Here is a 24373-nt window from a genome sequence, read left to right as displayed (position 1 = left end):
TAGGCACTGCACTTTGATACTCCTTATTCTATTTTATGTTTGTTTGGTTTTTGTTTTGGGGGCTTTAGGGGACACCATCTGAAACCACTAAGTTGATCTCATAAATGGTAAGTGAGTGACTCGCAGGCTGAAAAAATGTGGCTCCAGTGTGAACAACATTGGGACTTATCCATTTACTGAATATCTCAAGTAATAATGGAAGCTTTTCAGTGACATATAATATTTACCGAATGTGTTCTATGTGCCATGCATTGCCATATGTTCAAGGAATCTAGCAATTTATAAAAGACAAATATTGCCCCATAATAGCTAGTATTGTTGTTTATGTATAAAATAGGATACTAACTGTAATACCTACGAACTTCGTAAGACTATTTTGAAAATGAAGCTTTTAGCAAATACCACATAATTCAGTAATACCACAAAATTCAGTAATTTTTCCAGGTCACCAATATTCAAATAGTTAAGTACGAAGAAGTACTTTTAAAAATCAAGTTATTATCTATATTAAAATGAAAAAAGCCTTTAAAATCTAATGCTTTAGGTAATGAAGATGGCCTTATCTATATCATTTAAGAGCAGTGAGGTTTATGGTACTGATATATTGACAGTCAAAGCTACAACAGAGAACTTTTAACTTCCCTATCTCTACCTCTCCTGCACCCTTCCAAAAAAGATAAGATACAAAGGTTTAGACTCCATCCATAAACCACATGTCATTTTTAGATCAATTTTAGCCATTAACTGACCCATAGGATGATACAAGGTGGAAAAAAAAAAAAAAACTCAAATAGAAAAGATGCCCCAAAATCTATTAGAATGATTACTATGCTTGCATGTTCAGTTAAAATCAGCCACAGATAAACTTTGTAAAACCAATCTTTCAACTGTTATTTCCCACATTAAATAACTACTTTGCATTATCAACAGCTAAAAGTGAGCTCCACAAGAGCAGAGATTTTTGTCTACTTTTTTTCATTGCTATATACCCCAACTTTAGAAGAGCCCATGGCACTCAGAGGATTTGCCCTAAATATTTGTTGCATGAAAGAACAGTGAACAAACAACACTGACTTGTCATCTTGTTTATGTTTTGATATTATGGCATTCAAAACCTCATAGACAATGTAAATTATTTAAAAGTAACATATTTAAAGATTGCCTGTCATTTCTAGCTTGTTTATTAAATTTCTGCTTAGGAAGAAATTCATGTGAACATTTTTATAAGGATAAAGAAAGACTCTTACCTTCTTTTTCTACTCTAAAAACAAAAGTTCTTTGTGTTGTAACAACTTCAAATTTGTTGTCTCCTTGAACTCGTACCGTAGATATAGCAGAAAGGGGGATTATTCCTTTTGAATACTTCTCCTATATTGGATAGAGGAAAAGATACACAGAGAAGACACATTAAGATAAAATTCCCTTGATCAAAAATAGAATGGCATGGTATTTATAAGTGTTCCTCTTTCATAATCTCAATCTAAATTTTTAAAAATCACATACAAACAGCATGTATCCTAATATACACTTAATACCCCAGAAAGGAAAATATTAAGTATCTCTTCCAAGTGAGATGTCTTTTCAGTTTTCTCTTCATCTGCAATTAGGCAATGAATCACATTATAAACAATCGTACTAGAATAGCAATACATCGTTCTGAAAAACAGCAGTATGTTCTTTGAAAACAGTCTGGTCAAAATGATTTTATGGTGTTTGCAGGCATCTGCTGGCCATTACAGGTACTGTAACTGAACCACTTCAAAACCACTTGCTATGCACTGTGAGCAAGAGTATTATCTAAGAAACCAGACTATTGGATTCTATCAATTAACCCTATTATTCAATGCTCTGATGATGAAGATCTTAATCTCACACTGCATCACTTTTTAGTCTCCAGGGGCTAAAGAATAAAAAGATACGGATTCAGCTGTTTGCAATAGGTATATACACATTATAATTTTGAAGGTCATTCCTAGGACTCTTGATGACTTTCCTGGACCATCCTAAACCATTTGGCATAGCAATCACCCCACAATTTCAACTACTTCCCAACAATGTAATACTGACTGGGCCCTGTGTTGGAAAGAAAAATTCAAAGAGTACTTGTACATCACATTCAAATAGCCACAAAATGAAAATCAAACTAACCTACTGAGAGACAAGTTTAAAACTGAGTACAAACTATGGGAAATAAAGAGTACAAAGATGAGAATTCTCAGTTCTACTTACAAGAAATCAGACATATTTTCACAGAAATAGTGACATTTGAACCTGACTTTAAGAAACCTTAAGTTAACCAAATAGATAAGTGAGGAGGTGGCGAGGGGGTGTGTGGGGGGGTGGCAGGGGGTGATCCTGGCTGGAAAGACTTGGTAATAGAGGTGTCAAGTAGAGAAGTAAGAGGAGCTGCAGTGTAGAGTCAAAAGAGATGAAGCTGAAAACACCCATCAAGGCCACATTATGAAAAGTCTTGAGTATCAAAAGAATCTGGACACAGATGAGGCTGAAAATATAAATCAAGGTCACATTACAAAATGTCTTGGATGTCAAGAGAGTTTGGACACCTCTTAATAAGGCTTCTTCTACAATTCTCTTCCAGCATCCATGGAACCATTACTTTTGAGTCAACTCCCAAGGATCTGAAACAACTGGTTAGGAAAAGAATGTACTAAGTCATTCCATGCAGAGCACAAGTGTCATGTTCATATTCCTCCCAGCAGCAAACTCCAGCCATACATAGCAGATGGGTCAAAGACGGCTGCTGTGAGCAGTAAGGCGGATCTACTGGCAGGTTTCTCCTCTGCCAGTTGAGGACATACATTATATTCTCATGGTATTCCCTCTTAGTTATTTGACAGTTTCCTCCTCTTCTCCACTGTCCTCCTCTATCCCCGATCCCCAACTTCAAGTATCCATCAAAACCCTAGTCATCTTTAATGCTATCTTCAACAACAATGCCTTGAAGATGTCCCTTTGTCCTCTCAGGCAGCCAAAATCAAGTAAGATCTTTGAACTGTGATTTAGGAATATGAGGAGGTACTTCCTAGAAAAAGGAGAGGGAAGTCAAGGAATAGGTACTTACAGAATAATTTTTTCTTCTTATTTTCCATTTTTGGGGTTTTAGCCTCTCTTCCTAAGGAAAAAAAATCCCTTCTCACTATTTCAACTACCAATTTTATGGGGAGAATTCTAAAATCTGTCTCTTCCTCTATTCCTTGTCCATTTCTATCCATTCCACTCCCATACTTTGCATCATCCATGGTACATCTAACTGTCTCAAACTCTAAAACTGAATTATCTCCCTCTATAATGGTCTATTAAGATATCACTTTTTGGTCAATCAGTCTTCAACAGAATAGCCTTTGACTTGGGCCACTCTTCTGCACCCACATGACTTGGGACTCCCCTACAGCTACCGTGTCAACTTGCTCCCCGCCACTTCCTGATTCTTTCTAGTCACATGAGCCTTCTTGAAGCTCCCTGACACGTCATGGTTCTGCTCAATCCAGTGACCCTGCATATTCTGTTCTGCAAGGCACCATTTTACATATCCATCTTCACATACTTACTGCTTCCATTTCTTTTCCTGTTTCAGCATATGTATTCCTGAAAAAAGCCCTCCGACTCGGCTTTTCTTTCAAGCCCCTCATTCTGACCCAGGAACAAAACCATAATTTAATAGGAACCTGTGCTCTTCCTCTATAACAATTACTAACTCTAATTTAAATGATGACCTTTATATTTACTTGTGATCATCTGATTAATACAATCTTTCTAAACAGACTGTGCATTATAGTTCTATTTCCTTCATCACCTTTCACATAATCAGTATTGTATATTTTCTGAATGAATGAATCTTAAGCCCAATCAATCACAATTATACAAACTCTGACAACTCATTTTTAGTATTTTTCTAAATTTATTTTTTAACACTTCCACTGGCCTATAGAGCCTACATCCTGATAAATTAATGCCTGATTTACTTCCCTACTTTCAGCTAGTGTTCCTTCTCACTTTTCCTGCATATTACTGTTCAAATGCCATAGTTGGAGAAGATAAAGGAAAGATTCATGAAGAAGAACAAGATGGGCCTTGAAGTTTGCACAGGATTTTCATGGACTGTAATGTCTAATGGATTCAGAGGGAAGAGCAAAACCACAGAGGTGAGACTACAGGAAAAGATATGCCCAAGTTTTTCACAGTTGTACCCTGATACTGTTGAAAAAAGTCCCTGCAAAGACAGACATGACATGACTGGTTTAGCAAAGAACAATCCAATAAATACAGGCAGGTACCAAGCAGTACTGGACTACTAAGGTCTCTAGGAATTGATAGGAGGGAAAGACTGTCTCTCCATTGTCAGCCAGCACCCTTTGAACAGTGGAAGGATCTATCTGACTGTAAGTTTGTACTGGCTGAGACCAGATAATGAAAAATTCAGAGTATTCAAAAGCATTTATCACTTCTAGGTGGTCCATTCTCAAATTGCAGTTTGCCTAAGAATTGGAAGAGTTTATAAAAATATATCTCTAACGGGATAATTAACTATTTGTTGAATAAAATTTTACTATCAACCCATTTTTCAGTAGAGAAAAGTCAAGCAGCATTGTAGGGAAAGACACAGGAATTTTAAAAAGGAGATTTACCTTTCACTAAACCTCTTTAGAGAAATTTTTAAAAAATTCATTAAAAACATAACAACTCACCTACATATCTACAATAATGTTGTTTAACAGGTCAGTACTTATGGAACATGAGTAATAGAAAAATGAATCCCCCAGAAGTGATCAAAATGTACTTAAGTAGCAAAGTACTGTCACTTGAACTTTAGGAAGCTGCAGTTTCTCTAAAGGCTCATCTATAATCTATTATGAATTATCAAGATCAATTTCAAAATTTTTAACACTGTAGAGTTGACTTTACATTTCTCTTCCAGCACGATAAAGACAATACAGAGGTGAAAAAAAGGAAACTCAATGACACCAGGCTCAAAATGATTGCATTTTTCAGAGTGTAAAATTTTCCTGAAGGAAAGAAATTCTAAAGCATCCCTGGAGCCTATAACACACAGATATTTAGGTCAAGTTTGTCATTTATCTACCACTTGCAGACAATGAAAGGACCACAGGGCAATTCTGCCCACAGCTGAGTGAGAGGGGGTTGAGTCAGATCTCTTGGCAGGTGACAAGATATCAAACCTGCTGGGATGATGCCATTTTCAGTAATACAATTGAAAAGGCCTTGCTGAGACATGAGTGAGTGGCACTGAGAAAAGCAGGAAACTAAGGGAATAGGCAACTCTGCAAACTACCTCCTGAAAGCCCAGCCACATGCCCCGCACATGTATATTTAAACACTGGAAGGGGCTTCCCTGGTGGCTCAGTGGTGAAGAATCTGCCTGCCAATGCAGGAGACATGGATTCGATCCCTGGCCCAGGAAGATCTCACATATCACAGAGCAACTAAGTCCATGTGCCACAACTACTGACCCTGTGCTCAAGAGCCCTGGAGCTGCAACTAGTGAGCCCAAGTGCCACAACTACTGAAGCCCACATGCCCTAGAGCCCATGCTCTGCAACATGAGAAGCTACCACAATGAGAAGCCCACACACTGCAATGAATATCCGCTACAGTGAAAAAATAAACTCTTAAAAAAAAAATACTGAAAGACCCAACTCATCGGTGCTCAGGACCATGAAAACGCCACCCCCAGCTGAGATGGCAGCTATGGCCCCAGCTGTGCCCTCTTTTCACTGGCCTTACAATCCTCTCTTCCCAGTACACCAATCCAGCCCTTCAGCCAGAAGGGTCACAACAGAAACCACATTTCCTTTTAGGAAACACCTAATCTAGTGGTCTTGGGGTTCTTTTGCCAACATGACACCAATCTGAATAGTAAAGGAACAAAATGCCATAGGAAACAATTTAACATTTTTAAAAGTTTTAACATGAAGCTAAAGAATTTGTAATATATATATATTTGGCCATACCACACGGCTTAGGATCTTGGTTCCCCAACCATGGATCAAACCGAGGCCCTTGGCATTCAGAGCATGGAATACGAAGCACAGGACCACCATAGAAATCCCTGTAATAATTTGTTTTATCATAAACTTTTTGTCTGGGTTTCAAGCCAAGGCTGCATCATCTTTATTGCATCAAGGCGGGTAGGTGCTCGTCTCCTCAATGCAGTTGAGATGAGCTTTTAAAGGATAGAAAGGGTCTGGTTGGTCAGAGATACTAGACGTTCTCTCCCCCAGAAGGGGATAATGAGCCTGATGACAGGGAAGACTGCCTCACTTCTGAATAGTTTCCCTCCTCATTTCAAGCAAATCAGAGAAAGGCACAGGTGATGAAGAAAACCACGGGTCAGATTGCATCAGGTACAGAGAGTACATTGTAACCATCCTACGTTACAGAAATTACCTGGATATTCAAAAACGAGCAAACTAAAAACAGCAGCTAAGGTAGAAAACTAGCATTTACAAATATTCGTCTCATCATTCTGCAAACATTAAAGAGGTATGTTTAAACCTACTTGATGGTTTATAGGGATCACTGCAAAGTAAAACCAATGAACACTTCTCTAAACTTTCTACTATCCTTTGTGTTTTAGCATGCAGTGTGCATTACTTTCTTTCTAAAAGCTTATGCTCTTCGTTCTGTAGCACTGAAGAATCAATATATGAAAAGGAATCTACCTCTATGTTCAAGCCAGAAATAACACCAATATAAGGCAGTGAAAAATATCTAATGAGAAGACGATGTTAGATTATAAACTTTAAATAAGAGAATGTGGTTAACTGTTGTTTGTATATTAAAAGAATGTACAGTTAAGATTTTAAAATTGTATGATTTTGACTAACAAAAAAATCAAGTATATTTATTAGTACCAACTTTTTATTTAAGGAAATTTTCCAACACATAGAAGTTGAAAGATTAGTACAATGAACATTCATAACCTCTACCTCAATTTGACATTTGTTAACATTGCAACTTTTTTGTTTTACCTAACTATGCATATGTGCATATACATATATAATATATAAATACACTTATATATAAAGTATATATAGAGAGGTAAATTTGAGACATTTGCAGGTTTCATGACACTTCACTGCTAAATATCTCACTCTACAGCTCTTAAGAATAAAGACATCCTCATACCTAATGAAGAAGCACCTGATGAAAACCGTACATGTCATTAAGATTCAACTGCTTAGAGAAGACATTTTAAGCCCTTACACTTGAAGATTTTCAATGAGCTGGAACTCCAAACCCAACCCTCTCAGCTTCATCAGCCATTAGTCTCCCTCACATACTCTATTTGCCCATCAAAGAATCTGGGCATCTCCTTCTATCAGCTATCAAGTCCTGTTCTTTCTGTTTATTCTATGTACAAACTCCTCTTTCTTCAAAATTCATGGCCATTAGAAATCTCGTGCAAGAAGCATTCCTTGGTTCTTTCATAGTCCTTTTAGAGAACAAAATAACTTCTCCTTTGTGGTATTGTTTTCTAAACATTCTCAGTGCTACCTAGGATAAAGGTAATATCTTATGTACCTGTATATCATCTATAGCAATTCCAGTAGTTTGCAGGAAATTCTCCACAAATAATTGTTAGATACATAAGTTTTTAAAAATCTCAATTTTATGCACCACGAGAAAGTTAACCTATGAAAAGAGTTAAGTGTTTTCCCCTATGCAAATTCTTTTCATCTTGATAATCCAACACCTAAAGTCCAAATCATGTGCTTAGTTTATCAAAATAAATTCAGCACACATAGGACAACCTTAAAACTGTAAAACACACTTACCTTATCGTTATTGTAATAAGAAATGCTAAGGCCATCAAATTTCACCCATCTCTTCTGAAACATGCGTTTTCTGTAAAACACATGAAATTGTCATTTCACATTTTAAGAACCATGAATTTGGATTTTAAATGCATTTATCACATAACTAACTGTGTTCAGTACATTCCCATTTGCTGTTAAAACAGTGAAGAAAACAATAGGCTGTGACGATGCAGTTTAGGCAATGGTACAAAGGAAAGAAAATACATACAATGACACTTTCTAATCAGTTGACCTAGGTGTTTCTAAAAAGGATCCTTCTAACAGTGTCATCATTTTTTAAACTGTAACTTACAGTGTCATCTCCACACCTGTAAGGTTGAGTGGAAAACAAAGTGTGGACAAAAACACTATCATCACACCCATATCCTTTAAAGGGATAATCCCTTAATGAAAGTATTAATAATAAAAATTTTTATCTTTCATTAAGATTATAACATTTTATCTTAGTTTTTAAATCTATGCTTTGGAGCATTAATAATGTTTTGCTCAAATAACAGAGCTTTGTCAACTGGATTTACATAGATATATTTAATTCTGATCAAATAAGCTGAAAAGGCCCTGCCTAAATATAGAGAATCATTTGCAATCATCCAAAATTCGCTGAAACATTAACATTTTGAGAAAAAGAATCATATGAAAGGCAAATGCAGTTTAAAATGGGTGTTGACTCGAGAAGCAAAGCAAAATAATGTCATCATATGTTCTCTATTTAGGCATAAAGGAGAAAAAAAAAAATCAACCTGACTATATAAGGGAAAACTGAAGACCCACTTCTACTTGGGCTTGTTTTTGTTTTTCAGTCTCTTTCACTAAAGTCAGACAGTCCTAAAGGTTTTGACTGTCTATTCTCTACATGACTCGGTGTGAACTGACACAGTCGAGATACCTTTGGCCTTTATCACAGATAATATACAAAAACTAACTTTCTATTTTAAAAGTCATCTCTAAACTAAGTAAGTGGATAACCAGGTCTACCTTTTCCTTTTGCAGTTTTCTAACACATATAAGTTCAGGAAATTGTATAACTTTCTGTGGCTTTCAGAAGATTTAAAGATAGAAAAAGTACTTCAGAAAGTGTGGAGAACTTGTCTTCCGGGCTACTTCCTGAGCCCACACACTTGTTACTCTAATGAAATACAGCAAGCTGCCCACGCTGATCGTTAGCCAAATTATTCTCCTTAGATAAAATTAGAGCAAATTGATCTGAGAAAAGTTTCAAAATCCAATGGTGTGGACAACATTGTCACATATAAGCACTCAGTTAATCATGATGTAGTAAGACCATGACAAGACCTTAAAATTATATAGCCACAACCAACTACCTTGTTCTTTCCAGCTTATTCCCTCACTCTTCTGCTTCTTTTTAACTTCTTTTGGTCTATCACGTGTTCTCTCAACCTTGCAACATCCAACAGTGTTGGTTTTCACTTCCTTCACAGACCCAAGGGTTCTTCAAATTGCCAGCATTAAGAGTTACAAGGTAAAGAAATACTAAGCAAATACACAATAATTATACATTGGATAAAATCACTTAGCTGATTTCATGTTGATCTGTCACACTTAAAGGCAGGTAACTAGACACCTCCCTCCCACACAGTCTCAACACTAATTCAAGAAATCAAGATTTTGTGTCAGGCGTCTGCCCACCTTACATGCTGAATAGTAGTAAACTAGAGTTCAGTAGTGCATATAATTTCCCATTTTAGAATAAAAATAATCAACATCTGTAGGAGATAAAGGCCTTAGGCCCTTCCATTACCCCTCTAATTCCTTGGCTAACTACTCCTTACCTTTCAGAGTTCCACTTAACCACCTACACAGACATTCCTCCCCTGAGGAACTAATCCAAAGCAAATCACAAAGTTATTCTCTGAAAGCACCCTCTCCTTTTCCTCATAGCACTTAACACAGTCTGTAGTTAGTTTGTTGAGTTGCTTAATGTCTGTCTCCCACACCAGTCCTTACGCTTTACAAGGACAAAGTCCAAGGATATTTCATTCTCTACTATATGATCAGCAACTAACACAGGGACAAACATGGCACTAAAAAAGAATCTGTTGAATAAAAGAGTGACATGATTAAGCAAATGGCCCCTTAGCAAAACAGCAAGATGACAAGTAAAACCTCAACTGACCAGCACTCAAATAATCAGTGTATTTTAAAAGAAAGGCTGGCATGAGACAAGGGCTCAGGGCCGGGGCAATGGGATGACCCAGAGGGATGGGATGGGGAGGGAGGTGGGTGGGGGGTCCAGGAAGGGGAACACATGTAAACCCATGGCTGATTCATGTCAATGTATGGCAAAAACTATTACAATATTGTAAAGTAATTAGCCCCCAACTAAAATAAATAAATTTATTTAAAAAAATAAAAATAAAAATAAAAAAAATAAAAGAAAAGAAAGGCTGGCAGAACGCAGGAAAACTTCTGAATCCTCAGAGTTAGATTCAGTTTCAAAACCTGCCAAAGCACGGAGTAAAAAGAAGTTTAGACCCTACTTTAACCTGTCTTACTTAAGATTGTTTAGTTGTAGTCACTTGGACTTAAAGTTTTCTTAGAATTCCATTACCATCTGGACAGACAGTTTGAGGTCTGAGGCATCATCCAGGAAAATGAGTAGGGGAAGAGGGAGGGCAGACAGCTCAGAGATCAATCAGAGATGCTACCACGTGCCTAGCTACATTTCTTCTCTTAGGCACTGACTACAAAGAACACACTTAATACTTGGCTTTCTGAACAGACAGTTTGAGGTCTGAGGCATCATCCAGGAAAATGAGTAGGGGAAGAGGGAGGGCAGACAGCTCAGAGATCAATCAGAGATGCTACCACGTGCCTAGCTACATTTCTTCTCTTAGGCACTGACTACAAAGAACACACTTAATACTTGGCTTTCTGAAGAAAGTCAACCAAAACCTCGGCCTCTGAGAGACTCAACTCCTAAGATACTCCAACCATTTTGATTTTCTCAACTACCAGGTGACTATTGCATGTGTTCAGCTGTTTTAACCCAATATTTTTTTTTACCTTTTTATTTTGTATTGGGGTATAGCTGATTAACAATGTTATGGTAGTTTCAGGTGAACAGCAAAGGGACTCAGCCATACATATACATGTAACCGTTCTCCCCCATACTCCCCTCCCATCCAGACTACCACATAACATTCAGCTGAGTCCCATGTGCTATACAGTAGGTCCTTGTTGGTTATTCCTTTCAAATACAGCAGTGCATACATGTCCATTTCAAACTCCCTAACTATGCCTTCCTCCCACTAGCCATAAGTTCACAAAACATGTATTTTTAATTTACATAAGTGGCATGGTGCTATAGATCTCATTGTTTCTCACTTTTTTTTCACTTAGCGCTATGTTTTTAAGATGCTGTGAGGTGTGTATCTAAAGGATTAGATATGTCTCTAATCCTTTGCTTCTAATTGCTGCTGTACTACACAGTATAAATCTCTTATATTTTAAAGGTTAAACCTGTCTAATAATCTATGGAAGATCAGGCAAATAAGACAAATCCCAGCCCACAATGAGATGGAATGAGAGAGTGGCTGCTGAAAAATCAACTGTTCTGTAGTTGAAGAGAGCCACTTTGCAATCCTACCATTAAAACATTACTTCTGCTATCATTCATTCATCCAGCCAGGCATCAAATCTGTGGGTACCTATTCTGTGGACACTGTCTTCCAACCATACTGTCTCTTCTCTCTAGATTCTTTTTTGCTTTGCGGCCTTCCCACATACCAAGAAAATGCTTCCTGCTCCTCACACGGCAGGCTTGTCCTTGAGATCTCAGCTCAAAAGTCATTCCCCTAAGTGGCCACCATTGAGTAACACAAATCCTTCCTTTGGTCTCTTGCTCCATTTCCTTACTTAATGACACTTAGTTGAATTTTCAATTATATATTTGTTTTGTGTCCTCCATCTCCCATACTATTCAATAGATACTGAGATTCTTGAGCACAGAAACCATGTCTTTTTAATCAATGTAAAACCAGCGACTACCACAGTTTCTAGCATATAACATATGCTCAATATCTAGTGCATATGCTAACAAATAAATGTATTTCTCATTGTAAGATGCTTCCTCAAATTCTCATATTTTATGGATAGAGAAAATAAATTACTAACTAAACCACTTTACCCTTAATTTCTTTTTTTGTTCTTTTCAAATACTAAAGATCAGATTTTTATAGCAAAAAACTTTGTAATTCATCAGTATTTCCATGTAATTTTAAAATACATTTCACAGTTACATATTTTTTAAATGTATTCTTTAAGATATGTGCATTTTGTATCTTCCTATTGAAAGATGCAAATTAATAAATATGTTTCTAAAATTACACATACAATCTATTTTATTCATTAAATGTGTCAACATTAAATTAGCTATTTTCTGCATGTGAACTTCAATACTAAATTCTACCAATTGGTTAAAGATAAGAACTTGTACTTACTTTCTCACAATATAAGTCCCCTTTCTGCCAAATGGACACTTGGATTTGAACTGGCAAACTCTAAAATTTAATCAAAATTTTAACTGCATAAAAGGGAGAGCTTAAGATGCACTATGTTTCTAAATGTCAATACAATTTTAAATTTAAAAAATTATGAATATTTTTAAGAATTATCTTTTCTGTATAAGAATTAAATATTTTTCTCATATTTATAAAAGTCTACTCAATATCTGGCAACTAATTCCAGGGTAAGTATGTAAAATTAATCTATTACAGACAATTAGGGGTTGCTAATGTACTTTAAAAGCTTTCTCTAACATAACTTATGCCTTTCCCTTAAATTTCAATTAACAATTTATCTAGTAAATGTTGAAAAAAGACAAAATATAAAAACAATGTCACTCTAGTCTGTATTCCTATCATCACATGACACAAATTAGATCTGAAATACTGATAAATTATTACACAGATTTTAAAACCTCAGTCAATAAAGAACTTATTTGGCACAATAATCTTGATAATAAAAATAACAAACAATTATATAGTGCTTTTTTCTAGACACTGTAGCAAGCTATACATAAATATTAATTCATTTAATCCTTCAAACAACCATAGGAGGCAAAAATATTTCCATTTTACAGATGAAGGCACTGAGGAACTGGCAGGTTAAATAATTTGCCCAAGTCACACAATAAAGATCATTCCTATGAGGAAAATTCAGGTAGTCTGGTCCCTAAGTCTGTGCTCTTAACAACTACACAAAACAGATGCTGGTACATTTTTACAGCAAAGCATCTTGCATATTCCTTCAGGCCGCAGTAACATTTGACTGCCACCCATTTGATATGTAAGTTGAGTTCTGCAAAGTACTTCAGAATTCCTTCAGGAAAAAAGGTTAAAGCAGACAAGAAAAATATTAGCCTAGATTTTATACTATTTTGTTGTTAGGATTCTAAAGGGAAACATTGCTTTGAGAAGATTTTTTACAATAATTTATAAGGCAGGTGCAGTATTATTGATTTCTATAAGCTCTTCCCTTGAGTTCTGGTGGGGCAGCTGGTGTAAAATTTCAACTGCTATCTTAAATACAGTCTCGCCACCTGGTGTTGGCTTTTGTTGTCTCAAAAACTGTATTTTAAAAGTTCTTTTTAAACAACCATGTATATAAAAACAATTAAATCTCTATGAAGTACTTACATGAAGGCACTCCTATTTAATTTCAATCTGAAGTGCCAGCAAGGTTTTTATTTTTTTAATATATCTTTTAACTCTTTAAAAATTGGATCAGTATGCTAACCAATAACATTAAAGTGGTAGAGGCTACCAAATTGTCATCTTTAAATATCACACAACTGAAAAGGAACTAAGTCAAAATTTATGACTTTTATTAATCATCACAAACATACTTCTCAATTATTTCAAAAATATCTAAGAAAAAGATATCATAAATATGCTGTTTCAGATTCACCTGCCTTATTTACATAATGCTGAAGAAGTCTATGCATATTTTATCTTATTTTCTGCTCTAACCCTAACTAGACTCAATATTTTTGGTACAATTTCCAAAAATCTGGATTTTTATTTAACTACTCATTTTTTTAATTTAGCTAATCATTTTATCTCATAGCTCTTAAGTACGAAGCTTTTAAATCCTGCAGTATTAGTATAAAGTATTTTATGATACACATCCAAGGAATTATACACTTCTATAAAATATCAGCACTTTTCTATTCTAGAGTGTATTTCTAGAGTGCATTTCTTCACTTTTAAGCAAACCAAAATGATTGTTTCCGAGATAATATGAAACAAAATGAGTTGGGGCCAAAAAAACAAAAACAAAAATTTTCTGAAATCCCAGCTTCCATCTCTGCTTTAAATGAGGAAAAAACAAATTTTAACGTAAAATCTCAAATGTCAAAAGGAGTTTTAGAAGTCAACGACAAAGGACGAATTTCAATGTGTGACTCACAATTTTGATAATATTTACAAAGAGTTTTGTTCTTACATGACATGATACATGTAAAACTATGCTAAAAGGCTCAGACCTCTCTATTTTATGGAATCATACTATATTTTTATGTGTGGGATACAGTGTTTCTGAGAAAGTGAGTCACGTAGCAAAGGAGCAATAGCCTGACAATTCTAATTTCTGTCTGATTCCAACATTCTCATTCACTTCGCTAGCTAGACTGACTGAAAGAAAATAGTTATGCTATTTTAATAAACACTAAAACTAAAAATTTCTCCTCAAATTACAGATAAAATTGGGAAACTTTTTATCTGCTTGGCACATTCTTCACAAGTGATGTGTGGTTTGAGAAATGGCCAACTAGTTTGCCACTATAAAAAGATATTGTCAGAGATTTAAGATTCAACTTCAAGTTCAAAAGGTGTGGCCTTCCCTGATAACTCAGTTGGTAAAGAATCAGCCTGCAATGCAGGAGACCCCGGTTCAATTCAGGAAGATCCGCTGGAGAAGGGATAGACTACCCACTCCAGTATTCTTGGGCTTCCCTTGCAGCTCAGCTGGTACAGAATCCACCCGCAACGCGGGAGACCTGTGTTCGATCCCTGGGTTGGGAAGATCCCCTGGAGAAGGGAAAGGCTACCCACTCCAGTATTCTGGCCTAGAGAATTCCATGGACTATATATAGTCCATGGCGTCGCAAAGAGTCAAACACGACTGAATGACTTTCACTCTGGTGAGAGGCTTGTCAATTTTTCATTACATCTGCTTTTCACTGAAAGGCTGACTACAGGACAGCATTCTGGGGAGACTGGAGGTCCTCACCCACTACGGAGCAGGAGCCGGTAGAGAGTCACTCCACTGCAGCAGCCTTGGAGACTCTGGGCACTGGCTGGGAAGTCAGCACTGACAAAGGAACCTACAGTATAAGCTCCAACATCCTCCAAGTCCTGGTTTACTGGCTTCTAAGTGATCCCTCAACCACTGCTTGGGATTTGCCCCCTTTTTTGATATTTGACCTCTGGCTTTTTCACTTCCCTAGTTCTGTGTTCAACCTGGACATGTAATTCTCTGCCTGATTTTCCCTCCTGATCCTAGAGCCTAATCTGTTTCTTCCATAGAATAACCTCAACCCATAGACTTCAGGACATCCAGATATCACCTATATCAGTGCCTTTTCACTCCCTCTAGCCTCAAAAGTACTTCAGCTAAAAATGCCAGTTAAAATGGTATCCATTTTCCAAAAGTCACTGAACTGGTATTCCTCCTCCCAAGATGATCTTTGAAGAAATGTTTTCTCAGCCCCTCTGTAACCTCATGATTCTGTACTCTGTGGACCTTTCTGTACCAAATGTTATACTTTGTCTTCTGAGTTTATCTTTCTTTGTATTTTTTTCTGCCTTAAGAGGAAGACACAAAAAAGACAAGGAACACATTTTGCTCATTATATTCTTCCATAATTTAAGTGTATTGTATTCACACATTGCTGGATTAGCCTTAAATGTTCAGCTCCTGCTGCCCCAGGCTCATATTTCTACACAATGCTTCTCTACAGTTAAAAAATTAATAATTTTTTAAAGAAGAATTAAGCCTGGTGTGCTGCAGATCATGGGGTCGCAAGGAGTCAGACACGACTTAGTGACTGAACATCAACAACAAAAAAACAAAGTTCTTAAATGTCTTGGCAAATAAAATGTAAATTCCTTGAGATACACTGCATTTTTTTTATAACTATGCTTGGTGTATTATACCAAATACTCAACACATAAACATCTTTAGGAAACAGCAGGTTAAGAAGTCAAAAGAGTTTTCTAATTGCAGATATTCTTGGATATTTCAATTGTGCTTCTCCCGGAAGCACATTCAACCATGTTTCTCTTTTCTTTATAGCAATTCACAGGACTCTTCCTCTGAGTTCTATATTTAAATTTTGTAATAAATTCTATCCAGTCTTCCATATTTGCGTCTACACTTGCTGAAAAGCTTGAGTTTATGAGTTACAAATAGGAAAAGAGGAAGGAAAGAGACTTGGTATTCTATCTTCAAAACCAGTAGTTTGTTTTTTTTTTAAAATACGAGACCGTTTATTAAGTTTTTCATTTGCTTGACCTGTTTGAAACACTAATAACAGGCCCAAGTTCAACATTTTACTAATTTTTTTTTCATTTATTTTTAAAACCAATAATATAAATCTATATTATAATTAGTTCACTCTAATACTTAAATAAATTTTCATACTTTAAGCTCAGCTGTAAGTGTTCCCATATTTCTCTAGTTGCATGGTGTTGTACAATTATTTTCTTACTAAATATTGGGCAGTGCTCACATACTGTGTATTGATTCAGAACTGGCATTTTCATTTCAAAGCAAACAGACAATCATGTGAAATAAATCCAGATTATGAATTTGATTACTTTGTTTAATGTCACTCATGACTGAGGACAGTTTCAAACATTACTTGGAGAAGGATAACCCAATATGGCTATTATTTGCTTTAAACTGTATTCTGACAACAGTTGTACATGTCTGAAGGGATGAAACAGAATTTCAATAAGCGTACTGAGAGTTCATTGCTCTGCTGATGTACATCAGCCTGATCAATAGAATAGGCAGATTTCCAATCATTACAGTGTTTGGAGTTTAGTTTTTATTACATTATTATAAATTAAAAAAAAATAGATGTTTTAGAAAAACTGAAAAGAAATGATGTCTAACACTAGGTTTTTCACTATTTCATTCAACAACAAACACTGAGTTATCTACCACATGCCAGGCAACCTTCCAGCTGCTGAGGATACCGCAGTAAACAAAACCCAATAGAGATGACTGTCCCCGTGGAGCATTTATGCATCAAATAAATCACCTAGTGTATGAGCAATGAAAAAAAACAAAGCAGTTAAGCGAGTGACGGGGTGGTGGGAGAGGGGGAAGTGATAATATTAACTTTAGTGTCAGGGCCTCAAAGCAAAGGAGACTTTAGAGCAAGACCTTGAGGAAGGTAAGGTATAAGCCATGTTGCTTTCTGGCTGTAAGCACACGGGGCTGAAAGAAGAACAAGTGCAAAGGCCCTCAAAGAGGGATTCTGCTCTGATTAGATCTAGACTTGATAGAATAATAAAGCAGCTTTCCCATTCTGTAATCTAAGTTATAATTTTCAACATGAGGCCCAAGGGAAATGGAGGAAGCTGGTATGAGCTTTCAGCCACACCGCTGAATCAGTTTTATGCTCCTATGTCCCACAAGCCAAACATGGCCCATTAGATGTGTTTATAAATAAAGTTTCATTGAAACACAGCGTCATTCATCAGTTTACCTTTTCTCTGTGGCTGCTTTCATGCTCCAACGTCTGAGTTACTGAGCTCCCACAGACATTATATGGCTATAAAGATTAAAGTACGTATTATCTGAGCTTTTACAGAAAAAGGTTGCTAATACATTCTCTACAGAATTTAGAACACCATCTAAATCACTGCCACCTGCACCAAAAAGATGTGTGGCCATGAGATAAAGCTCAACAACCTCTGCGTAAGCAATGGATAGGCATCATTTTGTCTAATTAATGGGCATCAAACACTCTCATCACAGCCTACAGAGTCTAATTAGAAAAAGGAAAAATGGACATTCTACTTGTGGTCTAATAAACACAGGCTTCTTGGCCAATTATACGTATTTCTCTTAAGTTCTAGTAATATAATCATAGAGAAGAGCTTTCAAATTTCTTGGTGATATAACAAGCTCCTTTGTTTACTTTCCTAGCTGCATCCTGGTCTACTGGGAAAAGACTCTGAAGTCAGAAAACTCAATTATTTTCCCTAAAATGGAAAAATAAAAATCTCAAAAAATTACAGCCTCTAACCTTAGGCTGGTTCAGAATAGAAAGGATGAAAGTCAGAGTTCTGATAAAGAGAGACACATAACGTTCTAACTGTCCCAGAGGTGACCAGTAATGGTGAAGCTTTCTCAGGTGCCTGGAGCATAAACATACTAACCCTGTCAAGAGCAAGATGCCACCAGAGATCACACAGGAAACCACAGCTGCTGGGGGCTCTGTACGAGTTTGCTAAATCTTCCAGTGATGCTTAGAGAGGGCCGGGATCTCCCTAATCATTTAAGTTCTACAGAAATGAGAGATCTGAGATTATTCCAGCTCACTGCTTCATTCCACCAGTGTGTATATTTGAGTAATGATTCATACCTTTCTAATCTGACTATGCATTTACCAATAATATCAATGACTGATGAAAACAGACACATTTGACTATTTTGTCACCCTAATGGAACCAGAAAGGAGTGAGACAAAAATACCTGATACTAAGAAGTACTCTGCCTCAGTTTAGTCTATGTCTAATTTGCTGAAATACTAACTATATCACTACTAACCACGAGAGTGCTCAGCAATTTTTTTTCTTTCTTAAGAAATATTACTTCTTCTCCCATTAGTCAACTAATTCTTCTTCTGGTAATTTTTTTGCTAATAAAATTTATTTTAGGTGAAAACAATGCTTTCTAGAAATGATGCATCTTTTCAAGGGAAGAGTAGAGAAAACCAGCACAACATAGGGACGTATACCACATCAACTTAAACAGGAGAGACTTAATCCCAAAATAGTTTAATAATTCATGAGAAACATTTCCAGTAAATATTTCAAAAGGACACTCAAAATTCAGAAAACAATTCTAATTAAACATAATCCCTCTCCAAAGATTTCTCAGTACTGTAAAATGCTTAAGGACAGAAGTTTCTTTGTCAACATCTGAAATGATAAATCTGTTTGAAAAGTATAATATTCAAGGGACTCTGACCTTTTGTGCAACATTCAAAACTCAAAACAATATATCTATAACAGTGAAGCCTAAAATCTAACAATGACCTACTTTCCCCTAACTACAATAAGCCTTGTATTCCCAAACAGAACACTGTTATAATATGAGCGAAAGCCAAACAGTGTGGGCGGAGTAATACTAACTCAATCTGTGTTGTTTTTCTTTGCTACAAATTGAGACACAGGATAGCGCATTTTGGTGCAAAGTTAGAAACTAACATTAAGGATCTACATATGAAATCAGAACTTCCAGTTTTAATTTGCTTTCAGAACCTTTTAGCCCAGAATTCCATACAGTACATGGCACATGCCCCTCATATATCTAAAGAAACAGCATTTGCAAAAATGCTATCTAAAGTCTCTCAAAACTGTCTCTGTATGCATGGGGGTGGGTGGGGAGGAGCAGCAGCAACCTAGGAGGTTTAGAAACGGATACACTTGAACTGTTTTTTAAATAAGCCATTTAAGGAAAAAAGAACACATACCCTTGGGGGCAGAGTTTGTCAAGCCATCCAGATTTAACCTTCCTTGTAGATGATCCATAAAAACAGGCATAGGGAGATATTACATTTGAGGAAATAACTGGTGAATCAGCATTTCCACTTGTTGAGCTTAGTGGATAACTGTGCCTATTAACAGGATCCAAATTCACTGCTTTTTGAGTCCTTGATTTAGATGGCTTTGAATTTTTTCTTCTTAAACTCTGAAAGCATTCTTCTACTGTTGAATACTCTGATTCTGAAGCAGAGTCTATAGGAAGATTGCTTTTGTCCTCTCGAGGTATCCAAATATCTTCTACTTTGTCTTCACTTGTATTTTCCGTCCTGTTATCATATATGCTAAATGGAAAAAGAATGGTGTTAATACTTCCTAGTACTATATGTGACTTAAGCCATCAATGACTTTTTCTATTTATAAACAACCAATTACAGAAATTTAAGGCCAAGAAAATCTGAGTTCAATTAATGCATCTGGATAATTTTTAAAACTCTTTGAGAAAAATAGAACTCTCTCATTATCCTAAGACATATTTGAATATGTATTCATATACTACAAGAAGTAGTGTCTTTTTTCTTTTGTGTATCATTTAATCTTGATCTGTTTATTTTGGGGGTTGAATGTAAGTACTAAAGATGGAGACTGCCATATTCTCTGCATCACAATTTAAACATCTTCACCAGCACCAGTATGTGGTCAGCCACTTAACAGGCAAGATCATGAACCACAATGTCTTGGAGAGAGACACTGGAGATCTTATTTTCACTTGTCATCCTTTCTCTGCCTCTCCACAAAAGGACTCCAAAGACCCTCTGCTCCATCATCATGTAATAAAACAGTGAAATTTTTAGTATTATTTTGAAAGATTAAGGGAAAAAACTAGATGAGGAGAAACTAGACTTAGAAAGTAGCTAATAAAAAACAAGAAAGGTCCAGGATATCAGAAGGTAAAAGCTGTGTAATCTGTAATATTTATGAGAATACACAATTGCTGATTATTTTCCTATAGATTTAAGGAATGACAAAACAGACTCGCTCAGCCATTTATGTATAACAAAACTCAGTACAAAGAAGTTTTTGCTAATCAATGAAACAGATAGGCTGAGGGGTCAAATTACATCCTTCTGTAGGTGGAGTTCTAAAAACCACTGCTCCCTTGTGTGCGTGTGTGAGTGCTCAGCCACTTCAATCATGTCCAACTCTCTGTGACCCTATGGACTGCAGCGCACCAGGTTCCTCTCTCCATGGGAGAATCCATGGGGTTCTCCAGGCAAGAACACTGGAGTGAGTTGCCACGCCCTCCTCCAGGGGATCTTCCCCACCCAGGGATAGAACCTGCATCTCCTGTGTCTCCTGCACTGGCAGGTGGATTTTTTAATGCGGAGCCACCACTGCTTCCTTAAAGAAGGATTAACTTGGTTCCTTCCATATTCTGCACCGTAATAGGTTCATACCAAATGCTTACTGAAGATACTCAATTATTTATTCCAATTTAAGGAAACCCTCAACAGTGTCAGCCTTTGAGAATAAAGGATAAAATAGAAGACAAATGTTAGGTAGTGATGCACTATATCAAGTGCTAATAAAACTGAAAGAAAAAATAAAATTTAAGTTGGTGCCTTACATACTCTGTTTAACCTCATGTTGATCCAAATAACTGGATAATGATACAAAAACAGGATAATTTTCAAGCTGCTTATCAATGCTGAACTTCTACATTACATCTGCAAAAATTCTGTACCTCATAGTGAGATTTTTGGCATTGCCCCTTTCTTCTTCATATTGAGGTAACTTCCTGTCTTTAAAGTGCAAACACAGTTACCACATATTTGCTACTCTGAAAAGGGGAGAATGGCTTCAATTATGAAAAGACAAAAATAATGTGCTACAGATTATAGAATCAATTTACAGACTCTAAATTATTAAAATGAGTGCTGTTATCAAAAGAAAGGATTCAAACTTTCCAGTGTAAATTATTTTCTTAGAAATATAATAGAACAAGAGTTGAACAATGAATCGTGCATAACATTCTATTCAAAAGAATTAATCATTATCAATCATGTCCTCATACCTTGATTTGACAAAAAGTGAGTTTCTTTCAGTAGTTGTTTCCCCTTTGAGTGTTTCTTTCTGGGTCCAAAATTCATTCTTTATAGATCTCTTCTATAAAAAAGAATATATATATATCTTTTTTCAGGGTCACAATATTCTACAAGATTCACAGCATGTGGGTTTAGTTTTATTAAACAAATGTCTATTGTTTAGCTCAATTTTCAACAAAAACAACTTAATTAGCAAGACAAAAGTAAACATAAGTCTTTTAATGCCTTTTCAGTATTTTATTTAAATCATTAGTACATCTTTTCAACTAAGAACATAAGATGCTAAAAATAAAACTGATTTATTTTCCCACTTATTTTTTGTCTTCCAACTTAATCTTGACCAAGAAATAAAATACCAAAAGAGCAAAAGTTCTGGAGAGGAAAAAGAAGTCTGTCTATATTTGGGTATAAGGAAAAGTAAAATCGAGGGCTTTTGTCAGTTTGCTTTTCTTTTTAATGGGGGTTTTTCTTTTCTTTTTTTTTTAACGTAGCTTATGGTAAATTTTGAAAACTCATTGATTTGTATTCTTAAAAACAAACTAAAATGTGTTTTTGTGATATATATTTTAAGATATAAATTTACCATGATTTTACTGAATAGAAACTTTTCTTCCATATAACACATTCTTCAAACAGCTTAAAGGAAAATGAAGAGGCATGTAAAGGCAAAAAGCAAAGAATGAATATGGAAAAAATTAAAATGTATGGGACTAACCTTGGAATTTTCTAGTCTCTGGAAGAGAAAGGTCTCTCCATAAGGTAAAATGGAAGATGAATTCTCCTCATTTGTATCTTTTGGGGGAATGACAGAATGAGATGGAAAGATGAGAATAATGTGAATTTTTTTTTTACAAAAGCATGTATTTAATTATTTCATAACAATATCACAATTTCAGCTTTATTCTGAGAGTCCAAATTACACTCATAATTCTTATCTCCAAATCAACTCTAACTGTGGTTTTCTTTCTGTATACACCCCTCACTTCACAACTAAGACATATCACAAGTGTGATGTGTCATATTTATCCTTGCTAACCTCTAAGATCCGCATTAATATAACTAACCACATTTCCCCATACAGTGGAAATTGTCATGGTATATTTATAATGTTAATTCCTAAATAATGGCAGAAAATTAATCTTAACTCTACTGTAATTTTCAACAAATGATCATTAAAAGTTCACTGACAACTAGATGTTAATAGCATTCAAAATGCCAGAATCCACTTAATATAATCCCTCTAATACCATAACTGCTAGCACACCTGGAAATATATTACTTCAAGAGAATTTCCACTATCCCTGAATTGCACAGATCTATAATAAAGAATTCTTAACATTTGCATTTTCTGCTGTTGCAAACTCTTTTAAAGGCTCACTAGCCAAGTGCTTGCTAACTTAGCATTGAGAAGAATGTTCCTGAACTTGCATAAGCAGAATTTTCAAAAAGAAAGAAAAGCCTCTGTCAGTGAGCAGTTGACCACAGCAATGAATGTCACCCTTTTTTGTTACCATGGCAAAATTACTTTCCATAAATATACACCCTGTAGTTCAGACTCAGAAAACACATAACTTAGTTAAATGCTTTTGACTGTGGTTAATGATAAACGAAGACTGTAGAAAAAAATCTTACACTAATGTGCTCATATTTCCAGGAGTCTGCGTGTATATTACTGTTATTCATTCATTCACTTTTAAAAGTGTCTGGAGTACTATGAACCCTGGTAGACAGTTATTCCCACTACTCCCTATTCCACAGGTGGGTTGCCTTCTTGATCGTGATTTTAACACATGTAAGACTATCAAATGAGTACTAACTAATTTACAGACTTTAAAATAGGAGACTCACTTTGCTGTGTCACAGATTTTCCAGTTGAGGTAGCAACATTTCTTCTCTCACGGAAATAGCTTAAAGCAAAGGGAAAAATAGAGCCATTAAAACACATATGTAAACCAGATGTTACTATCTTGAGAAAAGGATTAATTGTAGGCACATATATTCTCTTCAGTAGAAAAACCAATATTCAAAAATAAGTTTGATTTTAATAAAATAAAATGGCCAGATTCCATAAATGTGTTTTTCTAAACAGCCTTTAAGAAAGTGATTTTAATGGATTTTACAAGTGTTTGCTTTTCACTTTTCATAATTCACAAAAGTAAGTGAACATATTTGCTCAAGTATTTATGACATTTTTGTCTTAGCTTCACAATACTGAATCAAAAATCTGTCTAGTTCTAAGAGTATAATTGAAAATATGTAAGACCTTTTCTCAAAGATCATACAGCCTTGGGAAAGAGATATTACAGGTAATTAATTAGAATACAATATAACAGCAATGACAGAGGAAAACACTGTGGAAATAGGATAATACCTACTACTGTATGAAAGAGTTCTATTTTTCCAGTTAAATGTAAGAATTGGGACAGCATCCTCAACTTCTCTTAAATATATTTATGCCCAAATAACTACAGAAAGGATATATATACATATATATATACATATGCGCGCACACACACACAGTAATGAAGTAGGCTATAGACAAAAATTTAAAAATCACTATAACCAAAAGCTGGTTCTTTAAAAGACCAGTAAAGTTGATAAACCTCAGAGAAGGAAAATATGAGTGAGATACAGAGGGGACAAGTTATCGTATTAGGAGTGAAAG

The 24373-nt window shown here is 35.7% G+C and overlaps 1 protein-coding gene across 7 annotated transcripts in view; it reads right to left on the bottom strand.

Moving 5' to 3' along the window:
• ARAP2 (ArfGAP with RhoGAP domain, ankyrin repeat and PH domain 2) overlaps positions 1 to 24373 on the bottom strand; it is a 795317-nt gene that overhangs the window by 133718 nt on the left and 637226 nt on the right. For 4 of the 7 annotated variants that reach the window (XM_081528170.1, XM_081528081.1, XM_081527974.1 and 1 more), the window contains 6 exons: positions 23557 to 23615; positions 22424 to 22500; positions 21678 to 21769; positions 19594 to 19947; positions 7818 to 7887; positions 1248 to 1368 (listed from right to left, as the gene is read on the bottom strand). In XM_081528170.1, coding sequence (XP_081384296.1) covers positions 1248 to 1368; positions 7818 to 7887; positions 19594 to 19947; positions 21678 to 21769; positions 22424 to 22500; positions 23557 to 23615 — 773 coding nt within the window. Of the gene's footprint in view, positions 1 to 1247; positions 1369 to 7817; positions 7888 to 12319; positions 12380 to 19593; positions 19948 to 21677; positions 21770 to 22423; positions 22501 to 23556; positions 23616 to 24373 lie in introns of all 7 variants that reach the window. The other 3 variants (XM_081527801.1, XM_081527881.1, XM_081527701.1) reach the window with 1 other exon arrangement.

Source organism: Giraffa tippelskirchi, chromosome 1 (genome assembly GCF_054371585.1).
Source record: "Giraffa tippelskirchi isolate mGirTip1 chromosome 1, T2T-mGirTip1v1.2.pri, whole genome shotgun sequence".
Classification (NCBI taxonomy): Eukaryota; Metazoa; Chordata; class Mammalia; order Artiodactyla; family Giraffidae; genus Giraffa; species Giraffa tippelskirchi.
Note: the sequence above shows the minus strand (reverse complement) of the source record. Positions and strands in the feature narration are given on the sequence as shown.